Source organism: Lemur catta, chromosome 7, assembly GCF_020740605.2.
Source record: "Lemur catta isolate mLemCat1 chromosome 7, mLemCat1.pri, whole genome shotgun sequence".
Classification (NCBI taxonomy): domain Eukaryota; kingdom Metazoa; phylum Chordata; class Mammalia; order Primates; family Lemuridae; genus Lemur; species Lemur catta.
This window is the reverse complement of record NC_059134.1, coordinates 35,430,861-35,451,308: the sequence shown is the minus strand read 5'-3', so window position 1 is coordinate 35,451,308 and position 20,448 is coordinate 35,430,861. Positions and strand designations below refer to the sequence as shown.

General features: G+C 37.0%; 1 protein-coding gene and 1 long non-coding RNA gene across 5 annotated transcripts in view; both read left to right on the top strand.

Annotated features, from left to right (window-relative positions):
• The window catches only part of CEP126 (centrosomal protein 126), a 73,615-nt gene extending 64,568 nt beyond the window's left edge, over positions 1-9,047 (top strand). For 3 of the 4 annotated variants that reach the window (XM_045556862.1, XM_045556859.1, XM_045556857.1), the window contains 2 exons: positions 56-120; positions 8,742-9,047. In XM_045556862.1, the coding sequence (XP_045412818.1) occupies positions 56-120; positions 8,742-8,804 (128 nt within the window). In that variant the 3' untranslated portion in view covers positions 8,805-9,047. The remainder of the gene's footprint in view (positions 1-55; positions 121-8,741) is intronic. The other variant, XM_045556861.1, reaches the window with a different exon arrangement.
• A 2,092-nt stretch (positions 9,048-11,139) lies between these two features.
• On the top strand, positions 11,140-17,921 carry LOC123641674. The gene is made up of 3 exons (XR_006736328.1): positions 11,140-11,248; positions 15,440-15,505; positions 17,874-17,921. It is a non-coding gene; the product is annotated as an uncharacterized LOC123641674 (long non-coding RNA).
• Positions 17,922-20,448: the final 2,527 nt, after the last annotated feature.

Here is a 20,448-nt window from a genome sequence, read left to right as displayed (position 1 = left end):
TCTCTTTAAATATATGTAACTAAATTATTTTTGTATTGTGGTATAATTATTTCAGATGTACAAGAAACCATTTGCAAAAATCCATCCATCAAAAATACTTTACAAATAATACCATTTCTGGTAAGTATTTGAAGAATTTCTTTTTTCCTTATTTTAGGAAATTTCATGATTTTATGTACATATCAATACAGGTAAGAACCCTGTATTAATATTAATATTTCTTGAGATTGGTTTTTAGGGTTTTTTTCCTCAATCAAATTTTTATTGTAGGCTGGGCACGTTGGCTCACACCTGTAATCCTAGCATTCTGACAGGCCAAGTCGGGAGGATCGCTTGAGCTCAGGAGTTCAAGACCAACCTGAGCAAGAGTAAGATCCTGTCTGTACTAAAAATAGAAAAAATTAGCCAGGCATGGTGGTGTATGCCTGTAGTCCCAGCTACTCAGGCTGAGGCAGGAAGATCGCTTGAGGCCAGGAGTTTGAGGTTGCTGTGAGCTAGGCTAACGCCATGGCACTCTAGCCCAAGCAGCAGAGTGAGACTCTGTCTCAAAAAAAAAAAATAGATATTACTATTCTGAACTTTTTTTTATTTTTTGCCTTAGCACTAGATTCTGGTAAAAATACACACATAGATGAAAAACAGTCCATTACATTCAGGACTTTGCAATTTAATAGGGAGAAAGACATACACACAGATAGTAATACAAATAACTGCAATATAAGGTAAAATAAAACTATGTGAGGCACAATGTTAAGAAACCACAGAAGGAAGAAATTGTATCTGGCTGGAGGTGATCAGGAGACATTTAAGTTTATCAAAGAAAGAAGGGATGTCCTCAAACTAAGATACTAACTGTCTGGGGATGGACATGCTTGAAGCTCTGACTTGGGTAGAGTAAAGGCAATATATGTAACCTAAACATTTGTACCCCTGTAATATATATGCTGAAATAAAATAATTCACACAGGAGGAAAAAAAATACCATCTGTACTCTCACAATTCTCAATTTAGTTGTTCAACAAAGGAATGTTTTGTCAGAGAATTGATTGGATACTTGCCCGATGTTTTTTATCATGTGCTCTCAGTTCTGAAATTTTGACAGGAAAAAATAGATTATGCAAGAATTTCTTACCCATGTTTCAAGGTCTTGCTATACTCTGGGTACAACAGTAAATAATATTAAGTAAGAGGCTGTTTCTGCCCTCATGAAGCTTATTATTTAACTCTGGGTACATGATTCCAAGAACAAAAGTGGCCTTTGGCATTTTTAATGCTGTGATTTTTAGACATAACTCTTTTGGCAACAGTCACTTTAATTCCTGATAGATTTTTTTCATAGCTACTTTTTAGATACTAGATTGGCTTTTCTCTCAATTTTTCATCTCCACCAATTCAGCAAGTAAAGTAATTTTTACAGTGATAATTTTTCTGCACCCGAATTTTGAATGTGACAGTTTTCTGTAAGTTATGATATTTATGACATTTATTATTCACTATGATGATTCTTATTTCACTTTAGTGAGATAATACCTATAATGACTAAGATCATTCTGTACACTTCAACTCAACTTGAATACCTGTAAGTGATTAGTATCGCTCTTCTAGACACTTCAACTCAACTTGAAAACAGTGTACTAACCATAGACAACTGAGCATGAATAGTAAATACTACTCAGTATAGAAAGTCATCTCATCAAGAAATTACACTGTTGTGCACATTGGTGCACTGTGCTAGAGTATATAGCTAGAGTAACAAATAACTAAAAAGTTAATGGTCTTGATTGGGGACTGCTGGTAGGCTTGAAATCATTTTTAGCTTGCAACTTTTTTACAGTTTATAATGGTAAACGTTAGCTTTCTCCAGTTTCTATTTCCAAATAGATTATTCTCTCATTTTTAACAACATCACTAGCATAAGTCAGAACCTTCCATTTATTTTCAGGGAAAATGGTATAAAATCAAAGAATTATTAACTGACTGTTTAAACAACTTGCTTTGTTCACCATATCTTGCATGGAGATTTAGATATTTTATTCTTGTCTTTTTTCTGTAATTTTTATTTTCTTTTATTTTAATCTTTACTTGGGTTCACCAATTGCTGACATTTTGCCATGTTTGCTTTATCTGATGGATGGATGGAAGGATGGATGGAATAGAGTTATATTCATATACACAAAGAAACATATACTTTTATGAACTATTTGAAAGTAAATTACAAACATCATGATACTTCCCATATACTTCAACATACATGTTCTCCTAAGGACAAGGACATTCTCCTACATAATCATGATACCAAGAAATTTAATATTGATACAATATTGTTATCTGATACACATTCCATATTCAAAGTTCCCCAGTTGTCTGAAAAAAATGTCCTCTGTGGCTGTCTTATTTCTATGATCTAGGATCCAACTCAGAATTATCCACCACCGCGCCAACACATGCACACTTTTTTTCCTTTGGGCTATTTCCCCCATCCTATTGTCCTTTGGGTGTCTTTTCCCTTACAGCACATAGTTGTGTTGATTTAGGCTTCTCTCAGTCTGGGAAGTGAGCTGATGTATTCATTCCTGCTAAGATGTTCATCATTAATTTTTATAAATGACAAATCATTTAAAACATTTAAAACCTTTAAATCATTTAAAATCAGTATCTGGAAAGAACAATAATGAACTTCTAACAGAATTTCAGACACTTTAACACTTGAGTGAGAGAAATATTTGGGGGCAGAAAAATCTTCTCAGTGTCTCTCATAGCTCAGGCAATTAACTGCTTGCTCTACCACTGCTTAAAGCAAGTGCAAGTCTTTGATTTCAGAAGAATTAAGAGAAAAAATTACAACCCACCGTTTCCCATATCCCTTCATTGGGCACTCATATTCATCTTAATAATAATCATCATCTACCTCATATAGTAAGTGTGAGGGTTATGTAAGATAATCACCCATGTAAAGATCTTAAAACAGTGCCTGTAACACAGTACATGCTAAATACATGTTATGTTACATTATCATTATTGTCACTATTCTGATCATCTTATTTGTTTAAATTGTCTCCAAAAATTTAACATTCCCAAAATTACATAAATGAAATTTACATGCAAAACATAATTTTTCCTTGTAAAAATTTGGAATTATTCTAAGAAACTTTGTAATCCCACCTTCCTTTCCTCTTACTTCTCATTACACAATGAATCTTCCATTCCAGCCAAGCATGTTTACTATATTGCCCATCAAGTTTGCAATACTCTATTCTTCCTCCATGTTTTTTCAGGATTTGTTTATGTTCATGCCTAATTCCTAAGTGCACATTAATGTTTTAGTTTTTGTTTGCTCTACTTTCCAAATCCAACCCATTTAAGCACCAACTTAATGTCACTTACTCCATGAAGTCTTCCATAACCAATCCAATTTACAATGCTCTCACCCTCCTCTCCCCTTAATACTGTAGTATCTCAGGTTTTGTACTTATAGTCCACAGACATTTTTGTTAGTTTTCTTTCTAAGTGAATAATCTTCCTTGGAACTACTGTTGACCCTTGAACAATGTGGGGTTAAGGGTGCCAACTCCCCATGTAGTCGAAAATTCATGTATAAGTTTTGACTCCCCAAAAGCTTAACTAATAATAACCTACTGTAGACTAGAAGCCTTACCAATAATATAAACAGTCAATTAACATTTATCTTGTATGTTATATATATTATATACCATATTCTTAAAGTAAGCTAAAGAAAAGAAAATGTTATTAAGAAAATCGTAAGGAAGAGAAAATATATTTACTATTTATTAAATGGAACTGGATCATCATAAAAGTCTTTATCCTCATCATCTTCATGTTGAGTAGGCTGAGGAGGAGGGGGAGGAGGTAGAGGGGTTGGTCTTGCTCTCTCATGGCTGGCAGAGGTGGAGAAGGTGGAAGGGGAGGCAGGAGAGACAGGCCCATTCAGTGTAATGTTTATTGAAAAAAAAAGTGAACCTGTGCATATAAGTGAAACTGTGCATTTCAAACCTATGTTGTTCAAGGGTCGACTGTACATTCTTGAGACCTAAATTGTTTTTAACCTACCTATCTACTTCGTAGAAACTTGTGCATACTAAATACTTAGAAATTATTTGACTTTTTATGACTCTTTTATACTTGGTCTTTGGATAGACAAATTATCTACCTTTTTCAGACTGCAATACAAATGCAGTGATTTATTTGAACCTGAAACTTTTTGTCTAATATATCAAAGCATTGTTTTATACTCCACAAAAAAATGCCACTGTTTCTGGAGTTCTTCCAAAGCCTTTTAATAAGTGTTAATATTTAATAAATTAGTATTGTTTAATGGTAAGTGAACATTATTGAGATATAATTAGAAAGAAGAAAGGAAACTTATACTTACTGAGTTCCTACTATTAAAAAGTACAGTGTCAAATGGCTTCCCACTTATTCTCTTTTATTTAATATTCTTGAACTAGAGACATCAAGTAATTTTCCCAAGGTTTCAGAGTTGTTCATTGGAGAACTAGGATTTACACTTTCCCCTACAAAATCTGTTTTACCTTTTATTATCCTTTTTCAATTAATGGCATCATCATCCACCAAATTTCCCAGACAGAAACATTTGTCTATCCAGGCTTCTCATTCTCCCATACTCCTACTCAATAAATCTTCCTAAATACATCTCAAATCCATCTACTTCTCTTCATTCCTACTGATAGTATCTTAGTTTAAGAATGTATCATGTCTCTTACAACTGATACCACAAAAATACAAAAGATCATCCAATACTACTACAAACACCTCTATGCACACAAACTAGAAAATCTAGTGGAAATGGATATTTTTCTGGAAACCCACAACCTCTCTAGCTTGATTCAGGAAGAAATAGAAATCCTGAACAGACCAATAATGAGTAGCAAGATTAAATCAGTAATAAAAAAATCACCAAACAGGAAAAAAAGCCCAGGACCAGTTGGATTCATAGCCAGATTCTATCTGACCCACAAAGAAGAGGTGGTACCTATCCTACTGAAACTATTCCATAACACTGAGAAGGAGGAAATCTTTCCTAACTCATTCTATGAAGCCAGTATCACTCTGATACCAAAGCCAGGAAAAGACACAACAGAAAAAGCAAACTACAGACTGATATCCCTCATGAACATAGATGCAAAAATCCTCAACAAAATACTAGCAAAATGAATCCAATAGCACATCAAAAATATAATTCACCATGATCAAGTGGGTTTCATCCCAGGGATTCAAGGATGGTTCAGTATATGCACATCAATAAATGTGATTCACCACATAAATAGAATTAAAAACAAAAACCATATGATCACCTCAATAGATGCAGAAAAAGTATTCAATAAAATCCAGCAACATTCATGATAAAAACCTTAACAAACTAATCATAGAAGGAATATACCTCAAAATAATAAAAGTCACATATGACAAACCCACAGCCAAGATCATCCTGAATGACATAAAGTTGAAAGCATTCCCCCTAAGAACTGGAACAAGACAAGGATGCCCACTTTTACCATTTCTATTCAACATAGTACTAGAAATTCTAGACAGAGCAATCATGCAAGAGAAAGAAATATAAAGGGCATCCAAATCAGTAAAGAGGAGCTCTAACTATCCCTGTTTGCCAACAATATGATCTTACATCTGGAAAACCCTAAAGACTCCACCAAAAGACTCCTAGAATTGATAAATTGAGCAAAGTCTCGGGTCACAAAATCAATGTACACAAACCAGTAGCATTTCTATATACTAAGAAGAATCAAACTGAACATCAAATAAAGGAATCAATGCCATTCACAGGGGCTACAAAGAAAATAAAATACCTAGGAATATACTTAACCAAGGAAGTGAAAGATCTCTATAAAGAGAACTATAAAACATTGATGAAATAAATCACAGATGATACAAACAAATGGAAAAACATCCCTTGCTCGTGGATTGGCAGAATCAACATGGTTAAAATGTCCATACTGCAATTCCCATCAAAATACCCATGTCTTATTTCACAGACCTAGAAAAAAATAACCCTAAACTTCATTTGGAACCAAAAACACCTGAAATAGCCATAGTAATCCTAAGCGGGGAAAAAAAAAAAAAAAGAATCTGGAGGCATCACATTACCCAACTTCAAATTTTACTACTAAACTATAGTAATCAAAACAGCATGCTACTGGTATAAAAGTAGACACATAGATCAATGGAACAGAATAAAGAACTTAGATATAAAACCATATAGCTACAACCAACTGATCTTCGACAAAGCAGATAAAAACATAAACTGAGGAAAAGACATCCTATTCAAGAAGTGGTGCTGGGAAAATTGGAGAGCTACGTGCAGAAAAATGAAACTGGATCCCTATCTCTCACCATTCACAAAAATTAACTCAAGATAAATTAAAGACTTAAGTGTAAGACCTGACACCATAAAAATTCTAAAAGAAAATTTATGAAAAACTCTTCTGGCAGGGCAAAGGCAATATAGGTAACCTAAACATTTGTACCTCCGTAATATTTTGAAATAAAAAAAAAATCTTCTGGACATTGACCTGGGCAAAGAATTTATGACTAAGACCCCAAAAACAGATACAAAAAACAAACATAAATAAATAGGACTTAATTAAGCTAAAAAGTTTCTTCACAGCAAAAGTAATAACAGAGCAAATAGACAACCTACAGAATAGGAGAAAATACATCTTACAAAGAACTAATATCCAGAATCTACAAGGTACTCAAACAAATTAGCAAGAAAAAAAAACAACCCCATTAAAAAGTAGGCAAAAGACATGAACAGACATTTTCCAAAAGAAGAGATACAACATATGGCCAAAAAACGTGAAAAAATGTTCAGCATTACTAATCATCAGGGAAATGCAAATTAAAACCATAATGAGATACCACCTTACCCCCGTCAGAATGGCCATTATTAAAAAATCAAAAAACAATAGACATTGGCACGGAAGCACTGAAAAGGGAATGCTTATTCACTGTTGGTGGGAATGTAAATTAGTTCAGCCTGTATGGAAAACAGTATGGAGATTCCTCAAAGAACTAAATGTAGACCTACTATTTAATCCAGCAATCCCACCATTGGGTGTCTACCCAAGGAAAAGAAGTCATTATATCAAAAAGGCACATGCAGTCATGTGTTTATCACAGCACAATTCACAATTGCAAAGATATGTAAACAACCTAAGTGCTCATCAACTGATGAGTGGCTAAAGCAAATGTGGTATATGCCATGGAATACTACTCAGCCATAAAAAAGAATGAAAAAAAAACATCTTTTGCAGCAACTTGGATAGAACTGAAGGCCATTATTCTAAGTGAAGTACCTCAGGAATGGAAAAACAAATACTGCATGTACTGACTTATAAGTGGGAGCTTAACCAGACATACACATGGTCATACAGAGTGGTTTAATAAACTTTGGAGATTTGGAAGGGGTATGGTGGGAGTGGGGCAGGGGATCAAAAATTACCTATCATGTACAATGTATACCATCCAGGTAACAGGTACACTAAAAGCCCTGACTTTGCCACTATATAATTCATCCATGTATCAAAAAACCACTTCTACTCCCTAAATCTATTGAAATTTTTTTTTAAGTATTATGTTTCATCTGGACCATTTCTAAGCATCCAGGTTTGCTCTTTCCAGTGCATCTTTCACACCACCATTGCCAGAATAATCTCTTTAAAACCCAGATATGAACATAGCACACTCCTGCTTAAAAGCCAACTTTAGTATTTACCTATCACCTAACAGATAAACTTTAAAAAGCTGCATTTCCAGACTTACCTTCAGTTGTTCCCCAGCTCATAACTTACACACTTGAGTCGTTGACAGGGCTGCATGCTTCCAAGGGCCCAGGCTGCTCTCACTGTCCCACAGGACTTCCTCCGTTACCTGCCTGTCTCCCATTTATTCTTCAGAACTTATCTCCAGTGTCATCCTTCTGAGAAGGCTTTTTCAGCCCAAGCTTTGTGCTACCCAAAATTTAGAATTTCTCCCTTTTGGCAACCATAAAGTCTAACTTTTTCTTTTTCAGGAAGTTATCGTATTGTTCTCCTTATTCATTGAACAGGCATTGCCCCGAGTTCTTCCCATGTGTCAAGCACTCTGTTAGGGCTGCAACTAAAAAGAGGAAAAGTAATTTGCATTCTAATAGAGACAACGTGCAAACAATACAATATAATAGGGTAGCTGCAGTGCATACTCAAGAGACTTGCCGTTGCTTAGATTCTGATTTTCAATGTAAACACTGTGACTCTTAGAAGCAGAATTTTCATTTTATAGTATTTTATTTCTTTTTAAAACAAAATAAATTTAATGACTTTTATATAATTACCCTGCCAAGCAACCTACTTCTTTAGCCCAAAATATGTTGTTAAAAAGTATCTATAGGGTATGATATGGGTTCCAAGTGCTTACTGTAGAAAATAATACTATTAAATTTTGACCATTTACACAGTAGATTATTTAGAAAGCACCTCTTGGGCACATTTTACCAATAGCAAGAAGTGAAAGTCATGAATTATTATAATTAGTATGATGTCTTACATAGAAGGGGGTACTCAGTTTTGTTGAGATTGATGTATATGTAACATTTGAGAATTTGAATTATGAGTTTAGTCTTATTAAAATCTATAACCCGTAAAGAGATCTATCTGTTCAAGTCTATGAATACTACAATAAAAGAATATTTTGCAACTATGTTACAGAACACCCAGCCAAGGACCAGTCTATCTCCTGATGTTGGATCCAGATTGCAAAGAAAATACTGATGAAGTATAACAGTAACTATTAAATAGAATCATTATTTTTCAGATCTCCTGTAAATATATCATATTTCTGTATTTGTTAATGATTTAAAACATTATAACTGTAAAATAAAGGTAAATCATAACATAGGTAATAGAGATAAAATGATTAGTTTACATTTATGCTATAAATTATACTTTATTATGTATTTTATTGATAAATATATTTTAATGAATGGAAATACTTCATGGTTTTCAATAAGCATGCTACTAGATACAAGTTTATTCTATTTAAAAACAAAAAGAATATTTTGTTATTCAAATTATGTATTAGCTATAGTTATAAAGCTTTGTTTTCTGAAATTCCTAATAAACTCTTTAAATTTTTATATAGTGATGTAAAAGGTTTATTATTAATAACAGCCCACATAAATAGCTAAGCTATTTAAGACTTTGCAGGATCTCTGTACTTGGAAACATTGGAAATGTTACCAATGGCTCTTGTTATGAACTCTGCATGTTCAGCAATTAATGTTACCACTTTATCCAGGAGTGATTCGTCTCTAAAAAACTGACCACACTAGCAGAACCCACAAGGAACTGAAAGGTAAAAATAAAAAATAAACTGCAATTCCAGTTGGATTACTTGAGTCACCTGACCAGTATGTTCTTTTCCTTAATGTCTACTTGGGAAACCAGATATATATTAGAAGTCTGCTTTGTGATGTGTAGAAGCAAGCTAAAAGTTGTATTATTTTAAATTTTTTCATAGAATTATGATAGCCTCATGCATCCTTTTATTTTCCCCCAAATATTTTTACTTCAGGCTCTAATCCAAGACTATTTTAAGCTGAATTTCTCACTTCCAATGGCATATCTAAAGTGTGAATGAAATGGCCAGAGTGAAAATCCATCATATTAATCTCATCTCAAAAGTTTTCAGAGCTTCCCCTTTAGCTACTGGAGAAAATCTGCACTCCTTAGCATGACATATAAGGCTCTTCATATTTTGAGTCTTCCTTTCCTACCTAGCATCATCTTTATCACCTTTCCCACCGTACCAGTTATTCTAATATACAAAACCACTTATAATTCCCCAAATAAAACCTGCTATTTCATACCTGTTTGTCTGTGCATGCACTACACCCTCACCTTGGAAGGGCTCCTCCACACCACACTTTATTTACATCTGCCTGATATACTGTCATTCATTCTTTTAAATCCTGTTCAGGTAGAACTTCCTCTGTTTTTTTCTTTTAAATAATCCTCTATACTACCTCCTCTATACAAATTATGTTCTTTGTACCTGAACTGAATTTATTTGTATACATATATGCCTCTTCCTCTAGATTAAGAGCTCCTGGAAGGTAGAGATAATCATTAATTTCTGTGCCTTTAGGAATTAAAATGGTCAGGGCACATAGTGGCATATCAAAATAATGAATAAAAGAAAATATTCAGGCCGGGCACGGTGGCTCACGCCTGTAATCCCAGCACTCTGGGAGGCCGAGGCGGGTGGATTGCTCGAGGTCAGGAGTTTGAGACCAGCCTCAGAAAGAGCGAGACCCCCTCTCTACTAAAAAGAGAAAGAAATTAGCTGGACAACTAAAAATATACAGAACAAATTAGCCAGGCATGGTGGCGCATGCCTGTAGTCCCAGCTACTCAGGAGGCTGAGGCAGTAGGATCGCTTAAGCCCAGGAGTTTGAGGTTGCTGTGAGCTAGGCTGATGCCACGGCACTCACTCTAGCCCGGGCAACAAAGTGACACTCTGCCTCAAAAAAAAAAAAAGAAAATATTCAATCATTCAATGTTTCAAACCCATGTTATATGTTAGGTACCACTCTATGTGTTAGGGATAAAAACAAATTAATTGCCATCATAAAGCTTATATTTTAGTAGAGAATATATATGTATAGTCTATAATGAACTAATGAAAACTAAGCATGGTAGGGGAATAGAGAGTGATGAGAGTGCTATTTTAGATAGAGAGGTAGAGTGGTCAAAGAAGGTGTCTGAGAGGGAGTCATTTGAGCAGAGATTTGAGTGAAGTGAGGGAGCTAACTTTGGTGGTAGTAAGAGACTAGCATTCTACATAGAGGGAGTAAGTGCAAAGGACCCTGATACAAGAGTATGCTTGATCCTTTTAAAAGGATCACTCTGTCTAGTGTCCGGAGAATACACCAGAGGAGGCAAGGAGGTGGCCAGTATTTAGGGAGGGGGACCAATTAAAGAGCTTTTGCAATAATCTAAGTGAGAGTTTATGGCATAAACCAGATTAATAATGATGGTGGTAACAAGAAGTGAGGAAATATAGAATATACTTTGAAATCCTTATTTTCTGATAGATTGAATATAAAGTATTGAAAAAAGGAGGAATCCAGGATGATTCCAAAGGTTTTTGGCCTGAGTAGCTGTGTGAATGATGAAACCACTTACCGAGATGGAGTATACAAGGTAAGAAACAGGTGGGTGTTAAAAATCAATTCTTAGGTTTTGACATGCCATTATCACATGTGGTGATATTCATATTGAACAGGCAGTTAGACACGCAAGTCTGGAATTCAGCGGGGAGGTCCTGGCTGCACATATAACTTGAAAACCGTCAGTATATAGATGGTATTTATAGCCATGAGATCTCCTGTAAAGAGAATGTAGCTAAAGAAGAGTTCTAAGAAGTCAAACATGAAATTGTTTCAAGAAGCAGGGAGAAATCAATTGGCTCAAAAGCTAATAATAAGTTTGAGTTAGATGAAGACTGAGAAAAACCTATTGGATTTGGCTACCTTAAGGTCATTGATGGCTTTGACAAAAATGGAGTCAGTGGAATATTGGGGTGAAAACCTGATTGTAATGGGCTCAAAAAAGAGTAGAAAAAAAGATAATAACAGGATAATAACAGGAATTTATTGGTAACTTTATGGTAATATACTTAAAAGTTAGGCAAAATGCAATTAGTAGACAGAATAATGGTCCCTCAAGATGTCCACATTTTTCTCCTTGGAATCTGTGAATATGTGACCTTAAAAAGCAAAAGGAATTTTGTGGATATGACTAAGTTAAGGATCTTGAGATGGGGATATTATCCTGGATTATCAAGGTGGATCCAGTGTAATCACAAGCATCCTTATAACTGAACGAGGAAGGTGGGAGAGTCAGTGTCAGTCAGAAATTTGAAGGTGCTACACTGCTGGCTTTGAAGGTGGAGGAAGAGGCACGAGCCAAGGAATACAGGTGGCCTCTAGAAGTGGGAAAAGGTAAGGAAACAGATTCTCTCCTTAAGCTTTTAGAAGTAACACAGCCCTGCCAACACCTTGATTTTAGCCCAGTGAAACCGATTTCAAACTTCTGACCTTTAGAACATTAACATAATATATTTGAGTTGCTTTAGGACATAAAATCAGTGGTAAGTTATTACAGCAGAAATAAGAAATTAATATACTACTTAACATAATATATTCATGGGTAAGGGGGTGAACATTTTGGGGCACCATTATTTTATCTACCATTATCCACCCTCTGGCCCCCAAAGATAAATGTCAATCCCACGTACAAAATACATTCACTCCATCCCAAGGACTCTGAAGACCTTATGCCATAATACCATCAACTCAAAGTCAAAAATTTCATCTAAATATCATCAGATCAAGGGCCAGATATGGTGGCTCATGCCTTTAATCCCAGCACTTTGGGAGAGACCAAGGTGAGAGGATCACTTGAGGTCAGAAGTGGGCAACATAGTGAAACCCCATCCCTACAAAAAATGTTTTAAAAACTTAGCCAGACATGGTGGTGCACACCTGTAGTCCTAGCTACTGGAGATGCTGAGGCAGGAGTAGGACTTGAGCCCAGGAGTTTGAGGTTACAGTGAGCTGTGATTGGGACACTGCACTCTACCCTGAGTGACAGAGCAAGACCCTGTCTCCAAATTAATAATAATAATAAGTAATTAAAAATAAATATTAACAGATCAAAAGTCCTAAATCTAATCATCTAAACCAAGTATGAGCTGGGCACAGTGCCTCATGCCTGTAATCCTAGCACTCTGAGAGGCCAAGGCAAGAGGATCACTTGAGCTTAGGAGTTTGAGACCAGCCTGAACAAAAGCACGACTCCATCTCTACTTAAAATAAAAATAATTATCCAGGTGTGGTGGTGCACACCTGTAGTCCCAACTACTTAGGAGGCTGAGGCAGGAGGATCACTTGAGCCCAGGAGTTTGAGGTTGCAGTGAGCTATGATGAAGCCACTGCACTCTAGCCAGGGAGACAGAGCGAGACTCTGTCTCAAAAGAATAAATAAATAAATAAACCAGGTATGGGTGGGCCTCTGGATATAATCCATCCTGGGGCACAGTTCCTCTCCATCTGTGAACCTGTGAAACTCAAGAACTAATTTACATACTCCCAAAATACAGTGGTGGGACATGCATAAGACAACGGTTATGGACATTTGTGTTCAAAGAGGGAGATTAATGTAAGGAAAAAGGGAGTCACTGGTTCCAAGAAATTTCAAAATTCCCACACACAAACTAATTAAGTTTAAGGTCTGGGAATGGCCCTCTGTTATTCAAGGCCCCCCCGCTCTGATTCTCTGTTTCACTCTCTGGGCCATCCTTTCTTTTTCATGAAAGGTAGCACATGTTTGCAGAAGAGTAGTTTTATTAGCCTGCTACCTGCCTGTAGAAGTTTCAATATCAGATAATTTTCTTTCATTTCATACTCTCTCTGTCCTTTTCAGTCCAAGCTGACAGTGTTTCTGCTGATATAAAATTCTCATGAAACTTCTGGGTCTTCTGTGTATGTTTTAGGAATTCACTGCATTAGACAAGAGGCTCCTCCCAGAAAGTCATACCCCTATTTTTGACCTCTGAAGAGATAGCCGAGGACATCTATTAGTCACATACTTAACCTTCTTATGGCATGTTTTAGGACCAAACACTCTGACCTTTTGATCTTTCTGTGGTAATAGCAAAATTTTTTATAGCCACACCACTGCCTTTTTCTATCCTGACAGTGAATTTCAATTTTAGCATCTTTTGCAAACTTGTTAGGCTGGGAATTTCTTAAATCATCAAGTCATATTTCCTTTTATTTTACAGTTTCCTCAACCTATCTCTTTCCTTTGGCATTTTACTATAAGCAGCAAGAAGAAACCAGGCTGCACCTTCAACACTTTGCTTGTAAATATCCTCAGCTAACTGTCTGATTTCACTGTTTATAAGTTTCACTTTCCACATGGCTTCAGGACAAAATTCCGTTAAGTTTTCTGCCACGTTATAACAAAGATCCCCGTTCCTCAAGTTTCCAATAACATGTTCCTTACTTCCTTCTGAGCTTTGGCAGCAGCACCTTTTATATCCATATTCTAACAACAGTCTATTCGTGATGGCTTAAGTATTCTCCAAAATGATACATGGTTTCTCTACTCTTCACTCCTTCTGAGTCCTCACTAGCAGAGTTATTAACATCCATATTTCTACTAACAGTTTGTTCAAGGCAATCTGGATTTTTCCTACCATGCTCCTCAAAATTCTTTCAGCCTCTGCCCACTGCCTAATTTCAAAGCCACATTCACATATTTTTAGGTATTTATTACAGGAGCACCCTAGTTCAAGTACAAAATCTATATAAATTTCCTATTGCTTTACAAAAATAACCACAAACTTAATTGCTTTTAAAAATCACAAATTTATTATCTTGAAATTCTGGAGGTTAGAAATCTGACACTGGTCTCACTGGACTAAAATCAAGGTGTAGGTGGGTCTGTGCTCCTTTCTGGAGGGAGGGAAGGGTCTGTTTCCCTGCCTTTCCTAGCTTTTAGAGGCCACCTGCATTCCTTGGTTCAAGGCTCATTTCCTTCACCTTGAAAGCCACAATGGTGGGTCAAATCCTCACAATACATCTCTTTGATATCCTCTTCTGCTTCCCTCTTCCACCTTTGAGGACCCTTCTGATTACACTGATTCCCCCTGGATAATCCTAGACATTTGTTTTAAGATCAGCTGATTAGAAAACTTGATTCAATCGGCAACCTTAATTCCCCTTTGCCCTGTAACCTAACATATCCACAGGTTCTGGGATTAGGAAATGGACATCCTGGTGGTGGGGGAATGGGCAGGCATTATTCTACCTACCACAGGGATGTAGAGTCAAGGGTAGACCTGGAGAACAGAGACTGCTAGTTGTCCTCTAATATTCACTCTCCCCCTTTTCCCTTAGTAACAAAACTTGTTTTAGAGGTACCTAGCCACCAGAATAAAAGCAATGTTACCCAGCCTCTCTTTCAGCTAAAAATAGCTATATGACTAAGTTTGGAATTGTGCCCTTAAAGAGAAGGAGAAAACCCTCCTTTTCCCTTTCTACCTCTTCCTTCTCCGTGCTGGCTGGAATGCAGACTTACGGTGTATCACTGTACCATGCAGTCGTAGCTCATAGCTGGCACTGGTGGAGAATAAAGCTAGATGAAAGAAACCTGAGCCCCCGATGACATTATAGAGCAGAATCACCACACCAGCTAGAAGTTTTATGTGAACAAGAGATAAACTACCTTGTTTAAGCCACTTTTATTTTTAATTTCTGTTGAAACAATCTAACTTAAATACTGGCTAATATATTTTTTAAGGTGAGAGATATTATAATGTTGCATCCATTCTTCAGAAGCAGGTGGACCCCTACCCAAAATTTGGTTCCAACGTGGAGACTGATGATACCACACACAAGAAGGTATGAAAATTCTATTACTAACATAACATGATTGGAGTTTCTGGGCACAGCCGGTCAGGCCTCACAAGCAGGGCTGAAATGGCTTGAGAGACCTGGAAAAGGAAAGGAGACCAGCCCGGGGTTTTATTATGGTTGGAGGGTGGAGGCAGGTTGAGGGTTTCTTTGTGCAAGCTGGGGCTTGAATCTCCTGATTTGAATCTCTACTAGAGACAAAGGAAAAAGCACCTGGGCTTTCTTATTAGCATGCCAGCTATGGAGCAGAGGGGAAGAGAGAGAGGTGAAGCTTAAAAGCTGTCAGCAGTCAAACATCAAAGAAATGGAGTCAGATCCTTTATTACAGATAGCACACTTATATGCAGTTAAGAATGATGCAGGAGCAAGAACCATGTCTGCAGGAGCAAAGTCCTTGTGTAGGTAATGGGGATTAGGCTTTAGTGCAAGGGGAGAAGTTGGCCTTATATAGGAGAACTGTGCAGGGAAGATAGATATGTGAGTACAGAAGCAGGTAGTTTGGAGATATGGCACCAGAAATATGAGGAAGTTCTCTTCTACTAGCTTTTATTCTCTGTTAAATAAGAAGCAAAGTCATCCACTGAATGAGGAGAGGGAAGAAAAGTAGAAGATTTGAGGAGAGAGAATTTATCTCACAAAGCTGGAGAATGAATTGTAATAGAGAAACTTGAGGTATTTGAGTTGTGTTTTGTACCAGTCTTTGTCCATTCATCTCAAATAGTAGTTGGATTTGGCTAGGGTTGAGTTTCTACCAAGCATCTCAGCCTACATTTCCCAGAAAGCAGCATGAAACAAAGGCCTTATATACGATTAATATTATTGGAGTGACAAGGATATGAGGCAGGGAGGAAGGGAAAGCCAATATGAAGATCACTGATGCCAAGAAACTGAATTGCCAAGGCATTGGATGGATTGTCTATGTGGATGTTGAAATCACCAGAAATGAAAATAAGCACAGTAGTGTAAGAGAAAATAAGCCAGATGCTAATAAAATCTTCAATGAATTGTGAGGAGCTTCTGGAATGAAGGTTAATGAATCTAAACAGAGAGGTGAGAAAGTAAAATAGAATATTCTCACGTCATATATTTCAAAGTGGACGGGGCTTTTTAGGAAGAAGAAAGGAACAATGGTCTGGAACAGCATTTCTCAAACTTTAGCATGCTTCCTCGTACCTACTGATCTTGGTAAATACATTTTCTAATTCAGTAGGGCTCAGGTGGGACCCAGGTAATACCAATGCTACCACTCCATGGACCACACTTTGGAAAACAAAGTTCTAGAAATATAAATTTGGCTGAACACTGGGATCACTTGGGGAGCTTTAAAAAATACTGATACTTTGATCATACGTGAGTGCAGCTTGGGATTTTAGATTTTAAAGCTTCTCCAAAGAATTCTAATGGGCAGCCAAGGTTGAGAAACACAGGTCTAGAAGAAGTGATGAGAAACAAGAAGATCATCTACCCTGCTTTGCCACCTACCCTCTGTCCAAGTCCAGGTTCATGGGGAAGGGGATCAAAATCTGACCTGCACTGGCAAGGAATGCCAGTGAAGCTGTCAGTCCACATACCTCTCCCATTGACGGTACTGGAAATACACTGAGAAATTCTTCTCCTTTGGACATTCTTTTTCTGGACTTCTCTTGTTCACCAATCTATCAATAAAAGATCAGTACTACATAAATGTTTAATTAACTATTAGTTATAGTCAAGTATACTGAAGGAGATTTATGAAATTCATATCTCAGGAATGAATTTTGCTTTGCTTCTCATTTGCAGTATATAAATGGTCTTGCCATTTTTGTTTCATTTATTAAATATTAAGTACTGTCTATGTGCCAAAAACTTTGCTACACTCTAAGAACACATTATAAGCGTAAAATTAACTGGGTGTGGTGGCACACACCTGTAGTCCTGGTTACTCGGGAGGCTGAGGCAGGAGGATCGCTTGAGTCCAGGAGTTGGAGGTTGCAGTGACCTATGATTACGCCACTGTACTCCAGCGTGAGCAACAGAGCAAGATCCTGTCCCCCAAAAAAGAAACAAAAACAAAGTTACTAAGGTCAGCTCCTCTCTTCTTCACCCCTTTCAGTATGGTTTTTGACATAAACTTAACATAGTTAAATTCACTTGTCACAATCTGCATTTCATGTTGCATTCCCCCAACATCCTGGTTGATATTTTTCTTAGTTGCATATAGTAAAATACACTCTTTGTGGAAAACAATTCTATAGGTGGTGACAAGTGCATACAGTTGTGTATCCAACACTACTGTACCATGCAGAGCAGCCCTATCGTGCCAAAAATTCCCTCATACACATCTGAGCAACCACTGATCCGGTTTTTCTTTCTACAGTTTTGCCTTTCCCAGAAAGGGAGAATGCTAGAATAAAATCTGTGGTGCTGGATTGAAGTTGGAGGTATGTAGAGAATTCTTATAATTTTATGTTGCTCAGCATCCATTTTGAAGACAAGTTAACTTTCTCATGCCAGAAGCAGGGCTCAGTCCCCTTGACACAGTTTCCAGTTCTGCACCGCACCAAATGGCTCTAGCCAGTGGCCAAATGTAAGAGCTTAGAGATGTCTCTCCCATCTAGCTGACTGGGCTCCCCGCTTTCCTGCCTCTTCCTTTAAATGGACCATTCAGGCATTTGCCTGTGAACTTAAATTGGCCCACACTCTATTCCTTTGTATGTCCTGCTAACCGCCCAGCACACTTTCTCTCTCTTTGCCTGAGTCTTCATTCCTGCCTCGTGAGACGTGGGGACAGAAGACTGCCCTCCTGATTCAGTGGCACTATATTGAATTTGCACCTCCCATCTGAAGAACCAGGGGCTGCCCCAGGCATGATTTTCCCCAGAACTCCGGGGAGAGCACAAGGTTGAAATCCCAGCGCCAAAGTGATAGGCACAAACTGGACGTGGGTCAAACAAGAGCCGTAAGGGTGGCTGCCAGTATAAACAAGTGTCCCGTGTGAAGGACCCCAGGCACGGGTCAGACAACTAGACGTTAGTTTACCTCCAAGTAAAAGAAGTATCCTGTGAGAATCATACTGTAAACACATGCATCCTGCTCCCCTTCATTTCCCATTAGAGTAGGGGTGCTAGCTGCTCTGGCAATGGAACCCCAATTTAGCTGGGGGCTCTCAGAACAAGTCATCAGCATAAATTCATGCTTTTTTAAAATATAAATACAGATAGATGGATAAAGAAATATCATTGTGTGTATACATGGGTTATTATATATGCATATATTTCCTTGCAAAGAGAACCTATACCACCCAGATCTTGGTTTCTAAATACCATTCTCTAATGAAAGGAACCAGGGCTTTTAGAGACTCCAGGGCTGGGGCAGGGAAAGTATGAGATAGACCTAGGGTAAGAATGTATTAAGTAAAAAATAAATAAAATGGAAACATTCCAAAAGGACACAGGAACCAACCAGAAAGAGCGCCCAATGGCCAAAGTTGGAACAATGTGAGCAACAAAATAAATAATGATAATATTGGATGATAACCCAAAGAATAAAACAAATATATATGTACCCATACTGATACAAATAAATGATTGAATAAATAGATGGGGAAGAAGAAACAACTCTTCTTTACAGGAGAATTCCAATTTGTAAACTTTAAAAAAAGTGAAGGAAATATAAAAATCACCATTAGAAAACCACACAATTAATTGTTGCAAGCAGGATCCATGAATGCATACTAACATTAGTTAGAAAGTTCAGAGAGAAGCAGGATACTTTGAGGATAAATAGCCTCAAAGTATCTCCCACAAAAATATTTATTAAGCACAAAGGGGAAAAAAATAATAGAAACCTGGCAGATATCACCTGAACTAAGTGATCAGGTTAAAATTGCCAATAAAAAGACATATCAATATCATACTGTATCCTGATATAATGCACCAAGAAGGTGACATTACCTCTGTGGCATTTTCCCCAAAACTTCATAACCTCAATGTAATCAAGGGAAAACCATCACGCAACCTTGAATTGAGGGACGTTCCACAGGTGTCAAGGTTATGAAAGAAAAGGAAAGACAAGAGATTGTCACAGATCAGAGGAAACTAAAGGACATAACCACAAAATTTAACCTAACATCTTAGATTAGACTCTGAAACAGAATAAGGACATTCAGGGAAACAAAACTGGTGAAATCCTAATAAAGTCTGTAGTTTGTTAGTAGTAGTATACAAATGTTCATTTCTTAGTTTTGGTAACTGTACCATGGCTATGTACATGTTAATTTTAGGGGAAGCTGAGTAATGGATATACAGAAACTCTGTATCATTATGGCAACTCTTTTGTGAGTCTAAAGTTATTTCAAAATAAAAAGTCAAAATTTTAAAAATTCTCAAAATGTTCAAAATCTTTTATTTGCCATATTTTTGGTTCAGAACAAATGTCACTGTAATTATGTAAAACATTAGAACATACATTTAATAGTTTGTTTAAAAATGTATTAAGGATGGGTGTGGTGGCTCACACCCGTAATCCCAACACTTTGGGAGGCCAAGGCAGGAGGATGGCTTGAGCCCAGGAGTTTGAGGTTGCAGTGAGCTATGATGATGCCAGTGCACTCCAGCCTGGGCAACAGAGTCTCAAAATCAAATAAAATAAAATAAAAATGTACACATATATATATGTAAAGCACTTACATATATATGTATGTCATTTAATATGGATTATACAGAGTAATGTTCTTGCCCAAAGGAATTAATAAATTTAGACAGTGTGTTTCCAAGCTGCATTCCAAGCCCAATATCAGTGATACGGAAGAGAAATTTCACTCACGCCCCAAGGTGCTTGATAATGAGGCTGCAGTTCCTACTGCACCTGCAGCAAAGGTAAGAACTCTGTGGATGGGGAAATAGTGTGAGAGACTTTCTGAGGTTCACAGAGTCTTCACTGGGATGCTGTAG